Raw genomic sequence first — 21,449 nt, 5'->3', positions numbered from 1 at the left:
ATTCGGACCAAGGTGGAAGGTATCCTTGGTGCATGAAGGCCTTAAACCAGGCTAGATTGTATGTGGTTGGGCGTCAAATCCAAGCCCCAGTACACTCAGGATAGGTTCTTGAATCTAATCCACTGAAGAAATACCTGCGGCGATGAATAATTTCTTTCCCCTCAGCTTTGGACATTCTGTGTTTGAACGAAAGTATCGGACTTGGCAATGTGAATCGTGGTAACATTGTCTTCCACATGAATCATTATCTACACTGTCGCCACGAACTACTCGTTGGGATCATGACTGCGCTCCATTGCCTCTCACCTTGGCCGTTGAGGTCGTTCGGCGTCTCATTGTGCAAAGCTATCAATAAGCTCCTTCAATGTGATCGGTTTCCTGACAGCATTTGAGAATCCCTCATGGAATGAAAGCCACACACGACCATTGTCCTCCTTTCTCGATGCGTTGACATTGGCAGTGTTCTTTCCAGAGGATGTTGGTCTAGCCTCATTAATGATACGACCAAAGAAATCGCGTTTCATACCAGCGTCTCTAGAGAATGAGGTTGCCGCTTTCTTGAGTGAGTCCGAATTCTCCTTATTCTCATCAGCGTCGAGATCTTTGAGGATCCCGGTGGACTTTCGAGCATGCCGCGCGAGGCTGTTCTGTAGCAGTCTCTCTTTTCTGGATTCCTGGTCGAGAACCTGACGAACTGCATATCGTATTGGTGCCACCGGGCGAGTCGATTTCTCAAGCCGAAGATTAAGCAAGTTATCCAGTGGACTGCTGCCTTATTAGTACAGTTCTGGTAGATCGAGGCAAGAGAGGTAACTTACGGTTCCATCCTGTATATATACCCGCCATTCGAATGCGCACCACCGCCTTCGATCTCCACTCTCACCTTTTCGAACGAGACGTCGAGAGCGAGCATTGTCTTGACAGCATTGCTAACGCATTGCTTTTCCGTCTCTTTTCTCACGCTTGCAACACTTGCAGACCCAGCAGAGCCGCCAATTACAACAGGCTTTACATCTGGAGCAAGCATTCTTCCGATGTTTGGAAGCAGCTCTGTCGCGATTGCGTCCACGGAGCTAAAGAGTCTCAACATCGAACCCGAAAATTTCGATTGGAGCTCTGTCAAGAGTGTTCGATTCTGTTTTTCGGCTTCATAGGCGGTAAAATCGGCCTTGAGCCCACTAAAGGGGTGCAAATCCTCTGATTCATCTTCCAGCTTGCTGTCTTCGTGCCACGCTTTATTGTCCTTATCCATTGCTGCGAACAAATGGTGGAATCCGCAAGCACTCGTGCTCAGATATGGAGTCAATTCCCACTCCTGTCCAGAGAAAACGCGACTTGAGAGACGATCATGGAAATGAAGCCATTCGTAGCTGGTATTAGGTTTCGAGAGTTGGACGTCATCTTGAAAGACTCGGGTCGGATATGTCGCGAAACAGTCAGTCATCAATCGGTCATGGTCTCCACAAGTATCGACCATTTCCCGCAGAGCAGCTATGGCGGCACGCTTGCGGAGGTCTGAGACACCTGTTGGGCTTGACTTGGACTCTGCGATAAGTCTTGCATCATCGGCTGAAACAGAGGTTGGGAGGTTCGGCAAACCAGCGCCTTCCACAAATATTCTTTCCACAACTTCGCGAACGCCACCCCGTCCAAGTCCTTTCTGCCCTTGCTGAGAATTGTCCAGATGAGCTTCAAGCCACTTTCGCGTTAGTTTGCCATTTTCTCCTCCCATTCGTAACTTATGTGCGATCCATTCTGCTTGAACAAGGACACCACGAATATCGCCTTCACCGGATCCTCGAGATCCCTGGCCTCTTTGCTTTCGCATTGCTAGGCCCCAGGCATTTTCACAAAGTCGGCGTGCAGCATCGTTGTCACACGCAATGCGTTCTTTTTCGAAAACAAATTTGATGCGAGAAATCACCTTGTCGATAGGAGCCTTTCGAACATGGACGATTTCAGCGATTGAGGATGTTCGCAACGGCCGTAGTGAAGGGGCGTACACATCATTGCAAACCAGGATCAAAGGCCTAAGCATCCGGAACTTGTCGCGATTTCTCTGCCCTCCTTTGCTATTCTGGGAATTTCCTTCCTTCGAGGAATTCCGCTGATCCAGTTGGACAAGATCAATCAATGCCTTCACGAACCCGCCTTCTCCGCCAGAGGAGCTGTTACCGGTTGTGACACCGTCGACTTCATCCACGACGACACAGACAGGCCGCCCAGCTTTTCGGGCTTTGCCCGGCTCCTTAATCCCGCGGACAGTTTCGGTACCAAGCACATCTTTTATCCTTCCTTTGACAACATCTCTGCTTCGATCATCACTCGCGTTGATTTCCAAGACTTCGTAGCCAGCTTGTTTGGCGCATACATGAGCTAGGGTTGTTTTACCAAGGCCCGGCGGCCCAGTAAGAAGAAGTATTTTCTTCTGTTGATTCTGGAATTGATCTTTCTCGTCATATACTTTGATGCGTTTCGTCCGACTACTCCCAGGAAATACCAAATCATCCCAGGACTTCAACCAGCGAAGGACAGATCTGTGAGTTCGTTCATCACCAACTAGTTCTGTGAACTTCTTCGCACGATATTTTTCGGTCCACATTTGGGTGTAAGTCGACTTTCCAGCAGACACTGGAGTCTCGTCTGCCACTTCCACAGTTGGCATCAGGTCAAGCTTTTGCTGTTCACTCTCCTTTGCAAATTTATCCAGTTGTCGTTGAGTCTCGGCATCATCCATAAGAGTGTGAATGTCAACTCCATAGTAGGCTTTCTTCGCGAGTCCCGGAGCAGTCATCGAGCGTTGAGCTATCAACTGCTCATACGATGAAGGAGCAGATTTCTGTCGGATCGGAATTTCTATCGCACCACCGCTGGCCAATTGCATACGGACTGTTTTTGCCGGCAGTTTTCTCAACAGTAGACGAGTGGGAGGCAGCGGCGGATTAGGGAATTCCACCTGGTGCCCATGTTTGGTCGGGGGTGCTTTATCGGGTTTCTGCAGGTCCTCCTGTCGTAGGTTATTGATTCGCCCATTTGTATGTAGTGTTTCAACAAAAAATGTTTCCGCGATAGGAGCATCCTCTTCATCATCATCATCATCATCATCCTCATCATCACTGTCTTGCAAGAAGCCTCCCACGATCTTTACTTTCTTCGGTAGAGGTTGAGGCGCTGTAGGGAATGGTTGGAATAGTCGGCGCTTCTTAGTAGGAGCAACTGCTGGTGGCGATGAACTTGCCGGGTACAGTACCGGAGAAGATGAGAACGTCATATCGGTAGAGAAATAATCGAGCTCTAGGTCGGTCAGACTAGAAGGGAGGTCGAGAGGGTCTTTCCTCGCTTGCTCGTTGTGTCTAAATTTGCTTTGGCATTGGACTCGTCGAGTTGATAGGCAGATTCAAGGTCGACGTCGTTAGATTCGGATAGAATGAATTATATATCTCCGTAGTTAGTCATCGATATCGTTCATGAATAAACGCAGTTGCAGCCTTGTCAAGCATGCACATCGAGATGGAAATCCGGCGCATGGAGGTGTATACGAGGTAGTGCTCCTTCCTGGTCAATCACTTAAGCAAAACGCGACGCGTATTCCCCACCTACGCGACCGCGTCAATCGAGCAATGGTCCACCGTTGTAGGTGGGTCGGCACACCTCCCTCGCTCGCTTGGGGGCTTGGAACGAATGACAGATGACGGGTTTGCCCCTCTTTGACGTTGCAGGAAGCATCAACAAGCAATGCAAGGTCACCAACCAACTACATAGTGCCAGCACCGAGGGTCGACCCGTATGGGACTGCAACTGCAGAAGCAAAGGTCAGCTTCGGATCAATGTGTCGAGGACCAGGTCGCATTTGAAAACATCCCCAGAAATGTCGCATGGGAAATGTCCTTGGCCTATGCAACTGCTCGCAGGCGAGAACAAAATCCAAAGGCAAGGAGCGCATTGATGCGAATGCGATATCCCTCCCACCCTCAGCTTCAACTTTAATCATCTCGTCCCTTACGCCGCTGCTCTGCTCCCCTCGAAGAGACATGCCCCGAGAGAACATCGGCGATTCATCTGCGAAGACCTTTGCGGAGTAAGTTTCCGCATTTCATCATCTACAAACCATTTCAATCTGGATTCGTGCGCGGGGTGCGCTGACAATGCGCCTGAAAGGTTACTCTCCGGCCCTCTGCTCGACATCTACGTCGGCGCCGACGGGCGCAAGTGGACTCTGCATCAAAACCTCCTCATTCACCATGCGCAATTCTTCGACGAGTCCTTCACGATCAACGGCGAGCAAAAGGGGATAAAAGACGGGAAACTCGAGCTGCGCAACGAGGATCCCGCTGCATTCGAGCTCCTCATCAAATGGCTGTACCAGGGCAAGATCGACGATGTGTCGTGGATGCCCAAGGATGTCAAGTGGGACTACGCCTTCACGTGCCAGAAGCTTTACATCCTGTGCGACACTCTGGGTCTACATGACCTGAAGAATCTCGCCATTGACCAATTCCGCCGCGGCTGCCACGAAGCCGGATTGGTGCCGGGCCCAGACGAGATGAAACCCATCTACGAGAAAACCCACATCAACTCGCCCTTTCGGAAGCTCGTGAGTAGGATCGCCGCAAGACAAATCATGGACCCCGGCTCGGAAAAGAACGCAACATCTTACAGGGAATGCTTCGCTGTTTCGCCCGATTTTGCCGTTGACGTGATCAACGCGATCAAGCAAGGCTCTGGAGGTTCACTGTTTGACGACCCGACCGAGGGCAACTCATGCAGGTACCACGAACATGCAGAGGGCGAGACATGCCAGAAGAAGACGGTCAAATTCAAGGACATCCCATCATGATCCTGGTCACGAATATAGTCACGCGCCACGGCATGGTCCTCAGATACATTAAATACGCCATCAGTTCCAATCCTTATTTACTATGTACTCCTCACCTATATCTTACACCTCCAACCACGCAACCACTCTCCAACTCATTAGCTCCCGCCGACCATTTCCACGCCAATACAACATCACATCCGATCTTTCTCCTTGGCTCTACGTTCCTCCTCCTGAATACTATACCCCACATGGTTCAACTACGTGCGACTACTCACCAGAGCAACACCCCTCCCCCACACGCACAATGCAATACCCTCCGGGCATGAAATAATGGGACAGAGGAGGATGCGACAATGACTGACTGCTTGCCTGCCGATGTCGACGAGGATGATATACGTGTACAAGTAATTCCATCTAGCTCAATCCGCCCGGGCCCCGTGTTCCGGTCTGGATCTCGGGTCTAGCTTTGGTTTTTGTTTGTTTTTGCTCATCTGGTTCATTTATTTGATGTACGCGGCTTTTGACGATGTGCTGCAGGATACTATAAATATCTCGGGGGTGCTATATTCCGATATTCCGACATTTCGATATTTCTGGCCCTCCAGCAAAAATATATAAACATTAATTGTATGTCTTCTCGTACAGGTATCTCACTGACTCGGTACCCACCTTGGTATCTGAGATCGTCTTGGTGGGCAAGCTGCCCAAGTCGCCGCACATCGTGCAATTGGTTCACCATGTCATTTTCCCGAGGTCATGTTTTCTCTCTTCGACTCAAAGAATACCTAGTATGTAAATTTCGCTGAAAGACAGGCTAAATAAGCAAATGATAATGGAATGTGGCAACGCCTGCCTAGTTGAACCCAGTAGTAAAAGGTTCAAGAATGACCAGTGCTCCCTATGTGCAACTCTCACCCTCCTCATCCTCTGCTACGCTTCCTACCAAAGACAAATAAATCAGGTCTTTTCTTTCTGTCTCACTTCCTTTTCCAAATATACCAAGTCTTAGATTAGCCAGCCACCATATTCCTTGCGACGACACATATCATGGTCAGCTTCATCGTGGGTATCAAGCAGAAATGATGCTCAGCTAGCGGTATAACGGCCACTGACAAGCCTTTTACGTGTGGAGAGCAACTCCCATCTCTTTTCATCAGCGCTACCTCGGGCGCTGCTGCCTTCACCTCCATCATCTGCGAAAGGGTCGGCTTCTCTCTCTTTACCATTTGGCGGGAGGATCTTCTCCACGCCAATTGATGAGGCGACCCGTCCCGGGATCTCGAATTTCATTTCGACAGTTCCCTTCTTGGCTAGACCGCCTTGGGTAACGAACCGTACTAGAAGTCGCTCTTGCTCGGCTTTGACAGTAAGGTCATTGAGTTTCCAAACCACTGCAGACGTTTTCCGTTTGAAAGTGGCACCAGCGGTTGGGGACATCATAGCTGAAACTGGCTTTCCAGTCCCTTCCCCCGAAATATCAAGGTTGACGCTTATGACAACGTTCTTGAGGTTCACTGAATCGCTGCCGAAGAGGGGGTTTAGACTATACAACACGATCACACTGACCTGACCCTCAACGATTTGCCATGCTGGAGTAATCAAGACTGGGCTGTATTGCGCCAGATTCGCATCTTCAAGGTGGAGTTGATACTTCAGTCCAACTAGAGGTGAAGATCGCCGAATGGGTGAGGTCGCAATTGTGTACGTCCCTGCTTGCTCCTCTGACAAGGCTGTGCCACCAGACTTTGCTTGTGTCAGGTATATAGGATTAGCAGCCACTTTGTCAAGCAGTTCAAAATGTTGCAGACGAATTGTTTCGTGTTCTGGGTCAGTGCTACCTGTAAGGTTGTATGCAAACGCGATTTCCCCAAGGACAAATGATTTGCTAACACCAGAATCTGTGAACCAAGAGTGGACTGTCTCAAGGATAGAGACGTTAAGACCAGGCTCGTGCAAATCTGCATGATTACTAGGCGCGCCCAAACTTCGGGAGGAATATATTGAAGTGGTGTCAGATCCAACGCCATGGTCCTCATGTAGAGCCGGCGCAACGGGGAGTCGTTGCATTGGTGATGCGAGAACATTCTCATTGGACATTGAGGCCGCAGGAATACTAGTGGCCAGGGCAGGTCCACCCTGCGGAATTGCAGGGATTGAGTCTAGCGCATCATTAGGAATGAACATAGTGTTTCGCACATCTCGTCGACCTCTCATGCTGCCCTGGACACGATTAATACCGGAGCTTTGTGCCTGAGTCCGTAATTGATTTGCGATGTTGCTCAAGGCAAGCTGAGCTTCACTTTCGTCTTCTTGAATTGGTTGATCACGGATCTGAAAATTGCGGGATGATTCATCCCCAGCCAGGGCTGCAGCAGCGGCATCTCGTTGCGCTTGAGTTATAGGATCCTTTGCAGGTGTTGCAGGAGCCGGAGGTTCTTGAAATGCAGGTTCTAATGGCGGAGGAAGGTGAGTTTCAGGTGGTGATTGCTGTGACGTCGCCATTTCCATCTGAGAGTCCTGTGTAGGTTGCGGCGGAGTAGTGCCGTTCGTGAGGGCAGCAGGTACAGGGTCCTCAGCTGGCACGTGTGCAGGTGGTTCGTACCTTCCCTCGGATGGTGCGACGGGATAGTCCTGAGAGGCGCTGGGTGTCAAATCCGGACCTGAAGCTTCCAGGTCCTGGAAACTACGGGACGAGTCTCCTCGCCTGAATGGTACGAACGACCGTGTCTTTCTCTTCTCCTCGTTGGAGGTCTGGTGCGGTACGGGCGGTGCTGTGCTCTTCCTTCTGCTCATGACGGTGCCGAGGCGCTTCAGTCCACCCAATTTACTTTTCTCTTTCTGTGGAGTAGCATCCGGTACTAACGTCCGAGGTCAGAGGCGCAAGATGTAGAGTGACGCCGCTACACTTACATGGAGTTAATCTATCCTGGCCAGCCGTTGAAATTGACCGCTGGCTTCTTCTGTCATCAGCATGACGAGGCGGCGGAGGTGTTGGTGGTGGACGTAAATGAGAGCTTGCAGGTCTTGCGCTCGGAGTGGCAGAACTGCGCCTTGTAGTTAGGCTGGGGCGCTGGGTGGTTGCCCTTTCCGCCCATGTCTTGATCTCGTCTGCTGTTTCGACATTGAGGAGAGCGTTCAGTATGGATTCGGCACTCGCGCGACTCTTCTCAATTGCGTCCAACTCATGGGTCTGGAATTGAGTGAGGACGTCCCGCAAGTGATTGACCCTCGTTTCGTCCAGGGCTTGAAGCTGCTCAAAGATGTAAGGAGCTTGTGCCTCCCATTGACGGGTCGTCTCTGCGACTACCGAGTTAGCACTTGCGGCATTTTTACCTCCTTTTGCGGCCTTTCTTTGAGCGTTGGCAATGTCCTTAGCAAGCAAAGCCAGGTTTCCCTGGGTCGAACTCAAAGCTTGTGAATCTCTGTTCCGGGTTGCGAAAGACCTGAGCGGGCTTTCGACGTCGGTTTCGAGCTTGTTGGCGAGAATCTCATGGGATGCGGCTAGATTCTCGGTTCCAGAAACAATGCGCTGCCAGGATGTCTGGAAAACTCTGAAGTAGAACTATGATTAGTGGAAAGGCAAGCAGCACAGTCAAGGTCCTAGAACATACCCGAGGATTGCCGATGCGTCCTGTTGAGGCTTTCGCGCAAGTTTCCGAAGCCCTGCGACGTATGCTTCCTCGACCTTTCTGCGCTCCTATACTACTGTTTAACATGGCTTTCCCAAGGAAAGGTAGGTTAGGTTGTTGGACTGACCTGCAACCAATCGGCTATGTCGTTGTTTATTTTAGCGATTAAGGAGACGCGGTCTTGAAGCAGTGTAATGGCCTGCTCGGGTTGGACCGAAGCCTGCGCGAGGGATAGTCAGTGATGGAGGTCGAGGCCAGCGGAGGGTTGGTGGTGGAAGTTTACCAGGAGAGTGGGATACTCAGTTCGCTGAGAGTCCATGTCGGGTTCCCGCAGGCTTCATTCGAATTCGGAGTATATGACGGTAGGACTTCAAGTGTAGGAGGATATGGGTGCGACGAGGAAGAGTGAGGTAGGCCAGCAGAGTCCAGTCGAGAGGAATTATACGTGTGGTGCAGAAAAGATTACTCGATATCCGTACACGATAACGACAAGCAGGCAATTAGTAGGAGACGGGTATTTAGAGCTCCAAACAAGTCGTAGACTCGTAGTACTGTAGTAGCCGCACTAGTATTGCGTCTGTACTGTGCTGGTATTACCCGGACCAGCAAGAAGCGGTCGCTGGGACATCCAAGCGGTTGGTCTCGGATCAAAATTACGCAGCATTTCTAGTTGGGTACGGAGTCGTTAGGAAAGTGCCCGTGGTGCTGCGGATTACGCGGTACATGGCTCGTACGCAGGGCTCCGTCTACTCGTGGCTATGTACTCCACACAGAAGTATGTACATACAGTATGTAATCGTATGTACAGATACATCTATACTCCATATTACTATCCGGTTACAATTCCAGAATCTTTGTCAGGGAAAAGAGCCTTTCCTTCGCCATCCCTTCCAAGCCTCCCGTTTGTTCCATGGGGCACACAAACCCCCGGTCATCCCCTCCTAAGCCGCTCGGGGGGCTAACTGCTACCGAGGATCCCTACCTCGAACGCTCAGATCCTCAGAATTGCTATCCACAACAGTGCTGCACAACACCACTTCAAATACTCTCAGCCTGTGGGCAGCCAAAGCCTGATATTGCTAACGCTCTTGGAAGAAATAAACACCAGCAACATATTACGCCATGTATTTGGATCCCAATCGGACGACTAATCTATCAGCCTCGTGTAATGCTGCAGAGAGTCTGACACAGATATGACTGCTTGATCGTCCAACGCCAACAATTCTCCTAACTCAACACACCAGCGACTATCTGACTAATTCCGTATCGGATGTTATTTAACGTTTTCATGCGTAAACGCTGAACATGCCTCTCGATGTCAGCTTCTCTACGAGGCTGACTAATATTTTGTGGTTTACAAACGCTTTCATCACAGCTGGAAAGGATGCAGTCGCGGCTCGAAATGCGGCCAAAGAGCTTGAAGAAGAGATCTTGCACAACGCTGGATCCCTGGATGAATATGAGGAAATATGCAGCTCCACACTTGCGGAGGTGGGCGTGTCTGGCTCACTACCTGAAGAGCCAGCAGATCATCCAGAAGAAGCGCAGATCTTGAATGTGGAGGGTCCAAGCTATGGCGGGTATCAGTATGCGACATATCATGCAGACGGGCAATTTTCAACCATCTTCAAGGCCCAGGCCAAGGACGAGAGCGCTGCCGTGCAGATAGTTGCTTTGAAGGTTACGCGGCCAGCGATGACAAGTCCTCCGCACAATCCTGAAAGGGAGGCACGACTTCTGACGGAGGCAAAACACCAACATGTCCTTCCGCTTATCGAAACAATCCGCGAATCTGGTGGTGTCTTTGTGCTCGTCTTACCGTTCCTCACTCAGGACCTGGAGAATTTGCTTCGATCGGGACGCTTGGACAAAGGTCAGGTGCGGATGGTATTCTTGGGCCTGTTCCGTGCTCTCACTCATATACACAGCCTGGGCATAATACATCGAGATGTAAAACCAGCAAATATCCTCCTCAAAACCATGAATGGACCAGTTTACCTAGCAGATTTTGGTATCGCTTGGTCGCCTCAAGACAGAGATTCTGAACCTGCCAATTTGAAAATCACTGATGTTGGTACGGCCTGCTACCGCCCACCAGAGCTATTATTCGGTCATAAGGCATATGACACATCCTTGGATATGTGGGCAGCAGGCTGCGTGGTCGCAGAACTACTCAAAGACGGTCACCATCCCTTGTTTGATGCCGGGCCTTTGGGGAGCGAGCTGAGCTTGATTAAATCAATATTCTCGACACTCGGGACACCGAATGATGATTCCTGGCCTGTGAGCGTGCTTCATCCTCTTTACTTGCGCCGCAGCTAATCCCTTTTAGTCAGCACACACGTATCCGGACTGGGGCAAGATGCGGTTCAAGGACTTCCCGCCGCAGCCATGGCAAGATCTGCTTCCTGGCGTCTCTGACGCAGGAATATCGTTTGTGGAAAGCACCGTCTGCTATGAGAGTAGTCACCGGTTGACGGCTGGAGAGGTACTGCATTCTAAGAAGCCTGTGAGAACATACTAACCAGTCACAGGCACTTGAACATGTCTTGGCTTCAGAGATCCAGTCATAATGCAAAGCCCAAGAATATGATATTTCCTTCAGTGTTCAAGGAAGAGAAATAGCGAGATCTGTCTTGGCGATATCTGCACTCGGCAAGTCCAGGCCGCACTTGCGAAACAAGATGCAACAATCGATAGAGTGGTACAGTACAGAGCAACGAAGGCAACACTGAAGATTGGAAAGGAAGCACCATACTGGGCGACTCCCCAGAGTGCCTCACAGACCGAGCAAGGGACGACGGCCACACCATTGAAACTATTGTACTATCAAACTCGTTCCTCGCTCTAGAGCTGGGAAGTTAAGATTGGTTCGCAAGCCTATGGTTAGACAAATCTAGTCCAACATCAGTCAAGCTCAGGGCAATCTTACGGTGGCAGCAGTGATATCTGATATCAAGGCAAGATACGCCTTGACGATATAGCCCTGCTACGAGTTCTCGACAAAATGCTTGTCCAAGTAATTAGTTGCAGGGGTCGGATTCAAGCGTCCGCTAAGCACAATTGTGACAGCTCGGTTTGACAGAGATTGGCAGTTGGCTAGCTGTGTTGTGTACTCGGTACGACCAGCACCCTGTCCTGTCAACTACGGTCATCATCACTGTTGGCATGCAGCCTCAGGGCAGGTAGGACAGAGGTCGGAGTAACCTGGTCAAGCCCGTGTGACATGCCAATTAAGGATGATATCATATCAACGGCGCTTTGCTAACAACTAATCTTGCATGGAGCCTCTATATGGAGAAATGGCGTCTGCCACCAGAACCCTACCAAGAGCAACGGTCCAAAGATCTAAAACGGCCGTGTGCTTCAGCCTTGGGTAGGATGATGGGCACACATAGATAGAGGTAGTTGGCGATTGAACAGTAGATCGGTTATGGGAGATAAGAATACGCGGCATGTAGAAACCATGTGGTTGGACATGTGAGCAATTGTTGCCTAACGAATCACCATGGCTTGTGGGCGGTGGTCTAAGAAGGGCAAATCAATAGCACAGATTGGCATCGTTCAAAGTGGGACATGTGAAAGAGGGTGGGCAGTGGGCACCGGAGCAAGTGATTTGTGCAGAGTACGCAGTAGCAGAGGCCAATTTGTTGGATGACAGCGAGACGGTTGTTTGATGGATCACGGAGTATCACGAGCAGACTGATCGAAGCATGACGACTTTGCAGCTGAAGGGTGCACGAGTATACGGATACTATGAGTACTTGTGCTCGTTCTTCAGGGTCATGGCACGCCGCCTGGAGATAGTCGGTGCAGCCCCTGAATGCTACCTGAGCCTGGTACCGCTGGCTTCTGGGGGGTTTCATGCAGCCCACTCGTTTAACAACAACGCCCCCAGCCATTTGAACTCCCCATCTGTACGAGTATTCCGCACTCCGTACTACTTCTCATCAATTCAACTGTTACACAGCCACGACACAGTGTGCATATGCCGTCCACGTCTCAATTACGAGTACAGTACAATTCTCCTCGTGCGACCCATCGGGCATAAAACCCAGGTTGTGCGGTGTGTGTGTCCAAAGCGTCATCTTATCAAGGCCTTGCTCTGGACTGCGTTTTTTCACTCATTGCAATCTCGCAGGTGGAGGCCCCGGCGCCGGTCAGGGTGATTAGGGCCAGTGGTGACCGCTGCAGGTACTTGTAGGCTAAACAACTTCTGGGGTTGGGCCCGTGTGGCGCCCCGGGTCTAAATTCAGGTACACCAATAACGGCGATCCTGGGCCTGCGCAACCCCTGCCATCAAAAGCCTAATCTTGCTCCACCGGACGCCCTCGACGTCCCCGATCGAGAAGAACAATCATCTATCCGCTCCACCTTCGATCCATCGATCCCATCATCCCATCATTCCATCTCTGCTCGTGCAGTCCACGCAGTCCATATTGGCGCTGCCCACAGCCTCAATCCCTACCCACAATTATCTCCCCGTTAACAGTAACCGCGTCAGTCCATCCTACAATCCTTTTCCTCACCTTCACCTGCTCTCGCAGCTTGTTGTTGACGCCTCTTTCCCAACCTTTGCTCGTCGACCGCGCGCCTCTCCTTACCTTCGTTTCTTCAACCCGATTTCGCCTGTTTCTACGTTCAAGAGTTGATTGTCGCCCTTCTTTTATCGACAATCACTCGATCACTCCTTTGACACCCACCAAGTCGCTCTTTTGGTCCCTTCCAGACTTAATCTACTCCCAAACCCGAACCCTGTTTAGTCGAGCGTGCTGGATTCCAGAAATCGCACATCGAAACTCCTCTCCTTAATACACCTGGTTGTGCAAAGTCCTATCTCACTACTCTTTGGCAAATTGATCCTCGACAGCCAGAATGGATCACTCACATCAACATTTCCATAACCAAATGGCCAACCTCGCCAAGCGTCAGGACGTCAGTACGGATGGAGGCACCGTCTACTCAGTCGTGTATGTGACTGCTGAACCGACCTTTACTGGCGTTATTGGCGGGTTTACTACTCTCACTGATGAGACCGCTGCCCCTACCGATACCCAGACCTCAGTACCCATCGATTTTACCACTGCCCCTACTGAAACCGTTGTCGGACCAGCAACTACGTCAACACCAGAACCAACTTTGTCCAGTCCCACGAATTTCTCCAATGCAAATACTAGTGTCGATACTTCTGTGGCCCCTGCTGCTGCTACGGGCGGTTCTTCTGCCAACTCTGCTGCTTCTTCGAGCTCCTCGAGTGAAGGCATGTCAACAGCGGCCAAAGCCGGCATTGCTATTGGTGTTATTGGTGTCGTGGGAGTAGTTGCAATCATCCTCCTATGGCTTCTCGGCAAGAAGAAGAAGCAGCGTCAAGCACTCGACAACAAAGACAATGAGAAATCTGGCTATGGTACTGGTGCCGCTGCTGGCACTCCTCCTACAGAGATGCTTAACAGGAGCCCAACCAATGCAACAGCCCCTCGCCTGAGTCTCCGCCCTGTTTCACGAATGCTCCCTGAATTCATGGCTCCTGCTAAAGGTCGATTGAGCAGTGGAAATATGCTCAACACCATTGGTGAGGGACCTGCTCAGAAGAGGAACCTGTCCCCATCGCCTCAGCCTCGTGATCCCAGTCCTTCTCACCAACGTCCTCGAGAGAATCCCTTTGCAGATCCTCAAAACCCCTTTGCGGATCCTGAGAAGCCGGTTCAAGCACCAACGCCTTTGTCCCTCTCTTCTGCTGTCACAAAACCCGCGCCACTTCTTCCCATGGCTGCCACCATTGTACCTGCTGCCACCGCGATTTCTTCGCCCGCTGCGGTCACCGCTTCTCCTCAAATGGCCCAAGTCGAGACTCCCACACCCCTTCGCTCTCAGGCTCCAGCTCCAGCTCCAGAACCCATTGCCATGCAATCTGCCGTCCCTGCTTCAATTCCTTCGACACCTGTTACTCCTGGTCCAGTAATTGCGACGGGTCCGGGTCCCGAATCCGCTCAAGGCAATGTATATCGCGTTATGATGGATTTCAAGCCTTCGATGGAAGACGAGCTCGAATTGGTTGTCGGACAATTGGTTCGTATGCTTCATGAGTATGATGATGGATGGGTAAGTTTAAAAGAACAAACTTCAGTCATTGAAAGAAACTCCTGTTGACACTGATCATAGGCTTTGTGCATTAAACTCGACCGATCTCAACAGGGCGTTGTTCCACGAACCTGTTTGGCTGCTAAGCCATCCAAACCCAAGCCAGCTCATTTGAATCAGTATGCTCGTGGTAACGGCGCCAATAGCCCTCAACCAAACCGTCCAATCCAAGGCCCTGGAAGTCCTATGTCTCGTCCCATGTCCCCTGCCAACGGTGGACCGCGTTCCGGTATGCCTCCATCACGCCCAATGAGTCCTGCAGGTCGTCCCGGTCAACGCCCAATGAGCCCCGCCGGTAGACCAGGCCAACGCCCCATGAGTCCGGCTGGCAGACCAGGTCAACGTTCCATGAGCCCAGCTGGAATGAACTCCCCGCGAGCCATGAGCCCCGGCCCCTACAACCAAGCACCTCGACCTCTTTCACCAGGGCCTCGACAGTCAAACCGAAGTATGTCACCGGGTCCATATGGAGGTCGTGGCGGTCCACCTCCAATGGGTGGGACCAACTCTCGACGACGAAGCAACTCCGCCAGCGCTGCGAACGTTAGAGACCGCCGAAACACTCCCCCAGGCCCTTCGAACCTGAGGCAGGGCACAAGCTCACAAGGACCAGGGATTGCGCTGTAAAGGCAAAGCATAATACAAATGTTTAAACCCGATGACAAATCTCCTGGAATGACCTGACAAACAATCTCTCTTAACAATGAAAACGATATCAGATGCTTCTTTTTCTCGCGGAAATGATTCCACGATCAATCAGTTCAAATTTCTAGCTTCAATCAATTGTGATACCTTTCGTGCTGCGTGCTTGGACCTTTGATGGTGTCTCTCGGAGACACTTGCTTGAGCTATCTCTGTTCCTTTTCGGCACGTCTCTCGGTGTATTCTGCAGACTGTCACACCAGTCGTAGATCCGCTGAGGTGTGGCACCGATATAGCGGGACGAGCTGAGCTTTTATTTGTAAGAACCTTTACTCTGCTAGGTTAGGATTTGACAGCAAGGGTCGGGGGTCAACCGAGAAACAAACCAGTTCAGGCATATGAATATGGGTATGGGTGTGTGTGTATGCCGAATAGATAGATAATGTCAGTCCATACCTTATTCATCCAATTTTCTGATCTGTGGCTGGGTGTGTCACGCTCGATCCGCCCCTAATACAGTACACTCCGCATACTATGGATCTTCCACATCTCGGGACCCGGACCCGGACCCCCGTTTATGTAACTTTCTGACGAGAATCTTGCCTCGCACCCAAGCTAAGTCACAACAGCACTTGGGGTCAACAACACTATCATTGTTATTGTCATTGTTTATCTTTGACGCACATCTTCCATTCCAGTTGGCGTTTCCAGTTTTCTTTGGGGTGTTGCTGGCTCGGCGCCTCCACTCACAGTGAAAGAGACATAAGGGAGGCTGGTAGATAGGGATACGGCGAACCAGAGAGAGGGGGATCGAGAGCGAGGCATCCTTTGTCTTTGTGCAAAGCCTGACGATGAAGGGATGGGATGGGATGAGGTCTCTCACATGAAGCAAAAAGAAAAGAAAAAGATTGACTATTCCGGCCTGTTGGTGGCTTCTTTGGTTTCAGTTCATGGCGTCGGTTTTGTTCGTGTGTCTGGCTCTGTTTCACATGCTCCCTCTGTGTATGTGTGTGTATGGCGAATTTTTCTGCTTTGCACTGCTGGCCCAGACTGCTGGGCTGGGACGGGTGAAGGATGCGAGGCAGTCCGTCGACCTGCGACTAACAACTGCCTTTCATTAGCGTACGGTAGAGGCAGGCAAGGTGAGTGAGTGCTGAAAGATAAATATCTCTGTGTGTGCTGGAGCCTTCAATGCAAGTGCGTTCTCTATCCTCTCGATCAACTGACCCTTGTTACTCTAGATCCCTATATCTCGCCATTTCAGGACGCTGACATAAACACCTAGCCTCGAATCAAGCAGACCAGGAGAGATACAAGAGCGCGATATCAAAAACCTATTTGTTCAACGAATGCGAAGATATAGCACCACCACATCTTCTCTCAACCAGAAACCAACTTAATGGCGACTGGCGGCGACTCAAACTCCGGCGGCGATTATTCAGGTTGGTCTCGATGGGGAGAGGACGATCCAGACTCCGGAAGCGATCATCATGAAGTGGCGCCTCCTCCACGAGAATGGGAAGCACCGCCGGCACATCTGGTAGGAAACAGGGCCCCGGTGCCTTTCTGGGATGAGATTCGAGAGTTCCTGGATTGGCCAACTGCGTTTGACGACAGTTACTTCTCATCGAAGGGTTTCCGTCGCCATACTGCTATCTGTGCGGGCAAGCCCTGGGAAACCCCTGGATCTCGACCTCGTGCAGTTTCCCTGGACAACTTCGGCTCCACACCAGCAGTCCATTTCCATCAGAAAATATCATAGAGTATGCAGTCGGCCCTGCTATCCTTGGAATAGCCGGCAAGAGTCGCCAACCAAAGACTGTCCCGAAGTCACAAACTGGCTCGGCTCCATCTGACATGGCTCAGGCATCCAAATTTGACTCGAACCCAGAAGAATATCATTCCAACATCTTGGGTGAGGCGGCGTGGATGAGCCAAGGCCATCAGGCTGTCTTGGGGCCTAGTCTCATACCAACAAATGAGAACGCCAAGTCAAATGCGCCGACCAGCCCCAAGGGCAAGAAGAACTGCAAACAGCAATTCGAACGACATCAAGCTCTCAAACAACCCATCGCGCAGCTCACGGTCAACGACCTGATTACGAACCTCTCCAAACACGATCTGCAGATCACAGGTCCCTCAGACTGCCCTTGTGAAGTTGATAGATGGCTTAGCCAGCGGAGCCACGAGAATGCCTGCTGCTGCCTGTGCCATCTAGGCGAAGGCGTCCGGGCTCCCCCCTCTTGGAAAAATCTTTCTTACACCCACTACTGTGAAGCCTATCTTGAATGGGTCGAGCTGCGTGACCGATATGACTCCATGCCTTGCAGATCTCTCTTTGTTGACGGTGAATATGTTGTTGACTTTGCAGGACATCATGGCAGTGATAAGGATACAGGAATGGGATGCTCATATGATTATATCTCTTTCGATGATGTTGTTTCATGGGTTGAATCCGAAAGTGTTGCAGAATCTCAAGACGATAATGATGATCATGAATTTGAGGGTGGTTCCAAAGCTAGCCTGTACGGCACTTCAGACTTGCCGAACCCATCCTCAGGAGATCGTCTGCGAGAGTCCACACTTACTAAAGATCACAGTGCAGAGAATATAGGAGTGGAAGCACTTCACCATACCGATCCTATCGTGACTCAAGCTGCAACACCCTCTGAGGTCGCAAACGGCAATGCAAACGAGTCCTCAACTTCCTCTGTTGTCTCCGCAGCTGTCACTCAGACCCAGGCTGAGACTCATGCTCACCAAGCCGATCAGAATACTCTCGTGAGTGGGAATATCTTCGGTCCCGTATCGGTCGCCTGGCACACCGTGGTAGCCACCAGTATGGATAAAGTTATTGCAGCAGCACGCCCAGGTTCGGTGGTGTCACTCTTTCGACGAATGATCAACTTTATCTTCTCCTGCCTGGTCGCTATGGCCGCTCAGCCTTCAATAATAGCGAAGAAGATCAACGGCTCGGTGCTTGAATTTGAAGTCCGGCTGCGACGGGAGTTGGTGGAATTGCGGCAATGGCAGAAAATATCCAAGCAAGCGGCAATCAAGGCAGCTGCTCTCGACAGAGCTATTATTCGCGGGTACTCCACCGTTGCCAATTTGCTTGAGCATTATCAAACATTCACAGATGCTGCCGATACTACTGATGGGGTCCGGGAGCTTTCCGATGTGGATGAATTCGTCCTCTGGTGTGTCCTGCTTCAGATCTATACGGTCTTGCTGTTTTCTTCCATCACCGTTGTCGAGGTTGTGTTAACATTCCTCGGGCTTGAGCTAATAGCTTCGTGGGAGGTCCTCATAGAGTGGCTCTGGATATTTGAACTTCTTCGTGCTATCCAGCATACCTAGGTAGCGGGAATGAGCACAAACAAAATGCGGGAGGAGCAGTTGTTGCGTTTGAGAGCGTTTGGGTGGGAACCGCCATCGATGATAGAAGGATGGTCTCTTAAAGGAAGGTTTTGGTTTCGCCCTCTGTCGAATGCAACCAGTTGCACCATCGCTGAGGAATCTATTGTGTGACATAGTTCTTTGACACTGTCCTTGGGATTGCCGGAATGGTCGGTTTGGACGGAGGCGTTTGAGGAGTCTGTTTTTTTTGGTTGTTGTTTTTCCGCCTTCGTTCAAAGGCAAGGTTTGGATACGCTCTCATGCAGCGTCCATTGAATCAAATACATCAAACGTAAACATCGCAAGCGAGACTTTCATTCGACGAGGTTGGTCATCGTGATTTGGGGTATTGATTGACGATGTAATGTGCCATAATGTGTCGAAGTCACTACCCAAAAGAATAACATCTTATCGTGGGTGAAATGAAGGGAGGTGCGGTGTACCACTACCCAGTACTGCTTCGACTTTGGTATATAAGCCAATCTCGGTGCATTGCTGTGTAGACTCCTTCAGTTTTCTTTGACACATGAGAAATTGACAACCGCGATGATAAGTAGCCGAATGTGATTTTAAATTTGATTATTTTATTTGGGCTTCAATCCGTGTCGGACATCAGCGGGTAGCGCTGCGGAGTACCCAGCTCAACATTTTATATTTGTTCTCCCACGAACCCAACTTGTACTGTAATGCTCTCTAGGTTGTGCAATCACTACTTCTATTCTTTAGGCCAACTATTTTAGAATCCCTGTGAAACCAGGAGACACAAGGACGATGTCAGAAACGGATCCGGGCTTCATAGCGGCCCTCGAAGAAGCGAAGAAAGGATACGCGGAGGGAGGTGTTCCTATCGGTTGATATGCCCACTCACGCCTAGAGCAAATGTTCGAAGTCTAAATTATAATCTGGTAGGAGCATGCCTGGTCAGCAAGGACGGGAAGATCCTAGGTCAAGGGCATAATATGCGGGTGCAGAAAGGCAGTGCGACTTTACATGTAAGTCGCAACGCCTCCAAAGGCGAATGAGGGGAGTTTATCAAGGCTGGTAAGACCGGATTGAGGAGAACATGCTAATTGACATGGAAAATTACTGGTAGGGAGAGATATCAGCACTGGAGAATTCAGGTCGGCTTCCAGCCTCGGCGTACAAGGGCGCAACGATGTATACTTCCCTCAGTCCATGTGATATGTGCACGGGAGCTTGCATTCTATATAAAGTTGAGCGGGTGGTGATAGCCGAGAATAAGACATTCTTGGGAGGTGAGGATCATCTCAGATCGAAGGGAATTGACGTTGTGGTGTTGGATAATGAAGAGTGCAAAGAACTGATGAGGAAGTTCATCGAGGAGAAGCCTCATATTTGGTACGTGTTATTTTCATTCCCCGGCTGGAGCAAGTGGCGCGAGTTGACTGAATGATATATTGTAGGAATGAGGACATTGGTGAGCCGTAAATACATCTATAGAACTTTTAGATACCTCTGTCTAGGGCATACACACACCTTGCTCAAGCGGTGAGTCTGTGAATTTCTTCGAAGAAGAATTTCAGATCATCAGGGTTGACTCCTGGTGTGATCCCATGCCCAAGATTGACGATCCAACGTTCTTTCCCTCCACCGAATCCTTGGACCATGCGTTCAGCGACCGCGGTGATAGACTCATGGCTGCCATAGAGCACCCCAGGATCGGCATTGCCTTGCAAGGTGACCCGTCCCCTTGCCGTCTTGACCGCCTCTTTCGGATCATGCAACCAGTCGAGACCGACCACATCGTAAGGAGTATCAGCCAATTCGTCCAGAGCATACCATGCTCCTTTGGCAAAGACAACCATAGGGACGACGTCTTCGCCCATCTCTTGAAGACGCTTGGGCAGTTGCTCGGCGATATATCGTAGCCACGGCAGGGCGAATTCCTTGAACGAGGACGGTGAAAGCTCACCGGCCCATGAATCGAAGACCTGGACAATCTGTGCTCCCGCGGCCACTTGCAACGCAAGATGTTCGATGCAGACTTCGGAGATCTTCTTCAACAGTATCTGACTCTCCTTGCCATGTTTGAAAACCCAGGTCTTCGCTTCCCTGAAAAGCTTCGTGCCTCCGCCTTCTACCATGTAGCAAAGTAAAGTCCACGGCGCTCCGCAGAACCCAAACAAAGGGACCCGACCGGCAAGTTTCGTTCTTGTCAACGTTATTGCTTTGTATACGTAGCCGAGCTCTTTAGCTACATCTACCTCACGCTTGACTATCTCTTCATACTGCGGATCCGAAGGTGAGCGCAGGGGGTTCGGGAATTTGGGACCAATCCCGTCCACCATCTTGACGTCCATTCCCAAAGCCTGTGGGATGACCAGAATGTCAGAAAAGATGATAGCGGCGTCTATAAGACCGGCGTATCGATCGATCGGTTGCAGGGTCAGAGTTGATGCGATCTCCGGAGACCGGCAGCATTCGAAGAAGTCATGTTTTCCTTTTGCTTCATGGTATTCCGGTAGATAGCGGCCAGCTGGTCGAGGTTAGAATGTGCTATCACAGACATACCGACAGTGAGGCACTGACCGCCGCATACCTTGTCGCATTACCCATATTGGTGGTCTGTCGACTTTCTCGCCTAGGTCATTTCAGTACGCTGCTGGACTGAGTCGGAGGTTAGATTTGAACGAACCACGAGCAGCTCGAAGGAGCCTGTCATTTTTGAGAGGTGCGAACTCCTTCATGTTGACCTCCAAGGGATATGGAGCAGATTGAACAGGGAGAAGTCGTAGGTTTGGAGGGGCTCGGGGAGGACATGCCCACATTGTGTCAGAAAATTAGTTGGAGGGGAATTC

At 50.6% G+C, this 21,449-nt stretch overlaps 7 protein-coding genes across 7 annotated transcripts; 4 read left to right on the top strand and 3 right to left on the bottom strand.

Moving 5' to 3' along the window:
• Positions 1 to 332: 332 nt before the first annotated feature.
• A1O9_08729 (uncharacterized protein) lies at positions 333 to 3,271 on the bottom strand (the record flags this gene model as incomplete). The annotated part of the gene is made up of 2 exons (XM_013402212.1): positions 333 to 765; positions 819 to 3,271. The coding sequence occupies 2 exons, from the start codon at positions 3,269 to 3,271 to the stop codon at positions 333 to 335; spliced, it is 2,886 nt and encodes a 961-aa protein (XP_013257666.1).
• Positions 3,272 to 4,031: 760 nt separating this feature from the next.
• Positions 4,032 to 4,837, top strand: A1O9_08728 (uncharacterized protein; the record flags this gene model as incomplete). Its single annotated transcript, XM_013402211.1, has 2 exons — positions 4,032 to 4,078; positions 4,159 to 4,837. 2 exons carry the CDS (start codon positions 4,032 to 4,034, stop codon positions 4,835 to 4,837), a joined length of 726 nt encoding a protein of 241 aa, XP_013257665.1.
• A 1,068-nt stretch (positions 4,838 to 5,905) lies between these two features.
• On the bottom strand, positions 5,906 to 8,767 carry A1O9_08727 (uncharacterized protein; the record flags this gene model as incomplete). The annotated part of the gene is made up of 5 exons (XM_013402210.1): positions 5,906 to 7,677; positions 7,730 to 8,370; positions 8,431 to 8,516; positions 8,576 to 8,668; positions 8,732 to 8,767. 5 exons carry the CDS (start codon positions 8,765 to 8,767, stop codon positions 5,906 to 5,908), a joined length of 2,628 nt encoding a protein of 875 aa, XP_013257664.1.
• A 986-nt stretch (positions 8,768 to 9,753) lies between these two features.
• Positions 9,754 to 10,972, top strand: A1O9_08726 (CMGC/CDK protein kinase; the record flags this gene model as incomplete). The annotated part of the gene is made up of 2 exons (XM_013402209.1): positions 9,754 to 10,731; positions 10,781 to 10,972. The coding sequence occupies 2 exons, from the start codon at positions 9,754 to 9,756 to the stop codon at positions 10,970 to 10,972; spliced, it is 1,170 nt and encodes a 389-aa protein (XP_013257663.1).
• A 2,351-nt stretch (positions 10,973 to 13,323) lies between these two features.
• A1O9_08725 (uncharacterized protein) lies at positions 13,324 to 15,216 on the top strand (the record flags this gene model as incomplete). Its single annotated transcript, XM_013402208.1, has 2 exons — positions 13,324 to 14,550; positions 14,611 to 15,216. 2 exons carry the CDS (start codon positions 13,324 to 13,326, stop codon positions 15,214 to 15,216), a joined length of 1,833 nt encoding a protein of 610 aa, XP_013257662.1.
• Positions 15,217 to 19,401: 4,185 nt separating this feature from the next.
• On the top strand, positions 19,402 to 20,044 carry A1O9_08724 (cytosine deaminase; the record flags this gene model as incomplete). The annotated part of the gene is made up of 3 exons (XM_013402207.1): positions 19,402 to 19,480; positions 19,540 to 19,622; positions 19,724 to 20,044. 3 exons carry the CDS (start codon positions 19,402 to 19,404, stop codon positions 20,042 to 20,044), a joined length of 483 nt encoding a protein of 160 aa, XP_013257661.1.
• Positions 20,045 to 20,132: 88 nt separating this feature from the next.
• A1O9_08723 (uroporphyrinogen decarboxylase) lies at positions 20,133 to 21,338 on the bottom strand (the record flags this gene model as incomplete). The annotated part of the gene is made up of 3 exons (XM_013402206.1): positions 20,133 to 21,127; positions 21,191 to 21,232; positions 21,287 to 21,338. 3 exons carry the CDS (start codon positions 21,336 to 21,338, stop codon positions 20,133 to 20,135), a joined length of 1,089 nt encoding a protein of 362 aa, XP_013257660.1.
• Between the last annotated feature and the right edge of the window lie 111 nt (positions 21,339 to 21,449).

Source organism: Exophiala aquamarina (genome assembly GCF_000709125.1).
Source record: "Exophiala aquamarina CBS 119918 chromosome Unknown aczIA-supercont1.8, whole genome shotgun sequence".
NCBI lineage: Eukaryota > Fungi > Ascomycota > Eurotiomycetes > Chaetothyriales > Herpotrichiellaceae > Exophiala > Exophiala aquamarina.
Note: the sequence above shows the minus strand (reverse complement) of the source record. Positions and strands in the feature narration are given on the sequence as shown.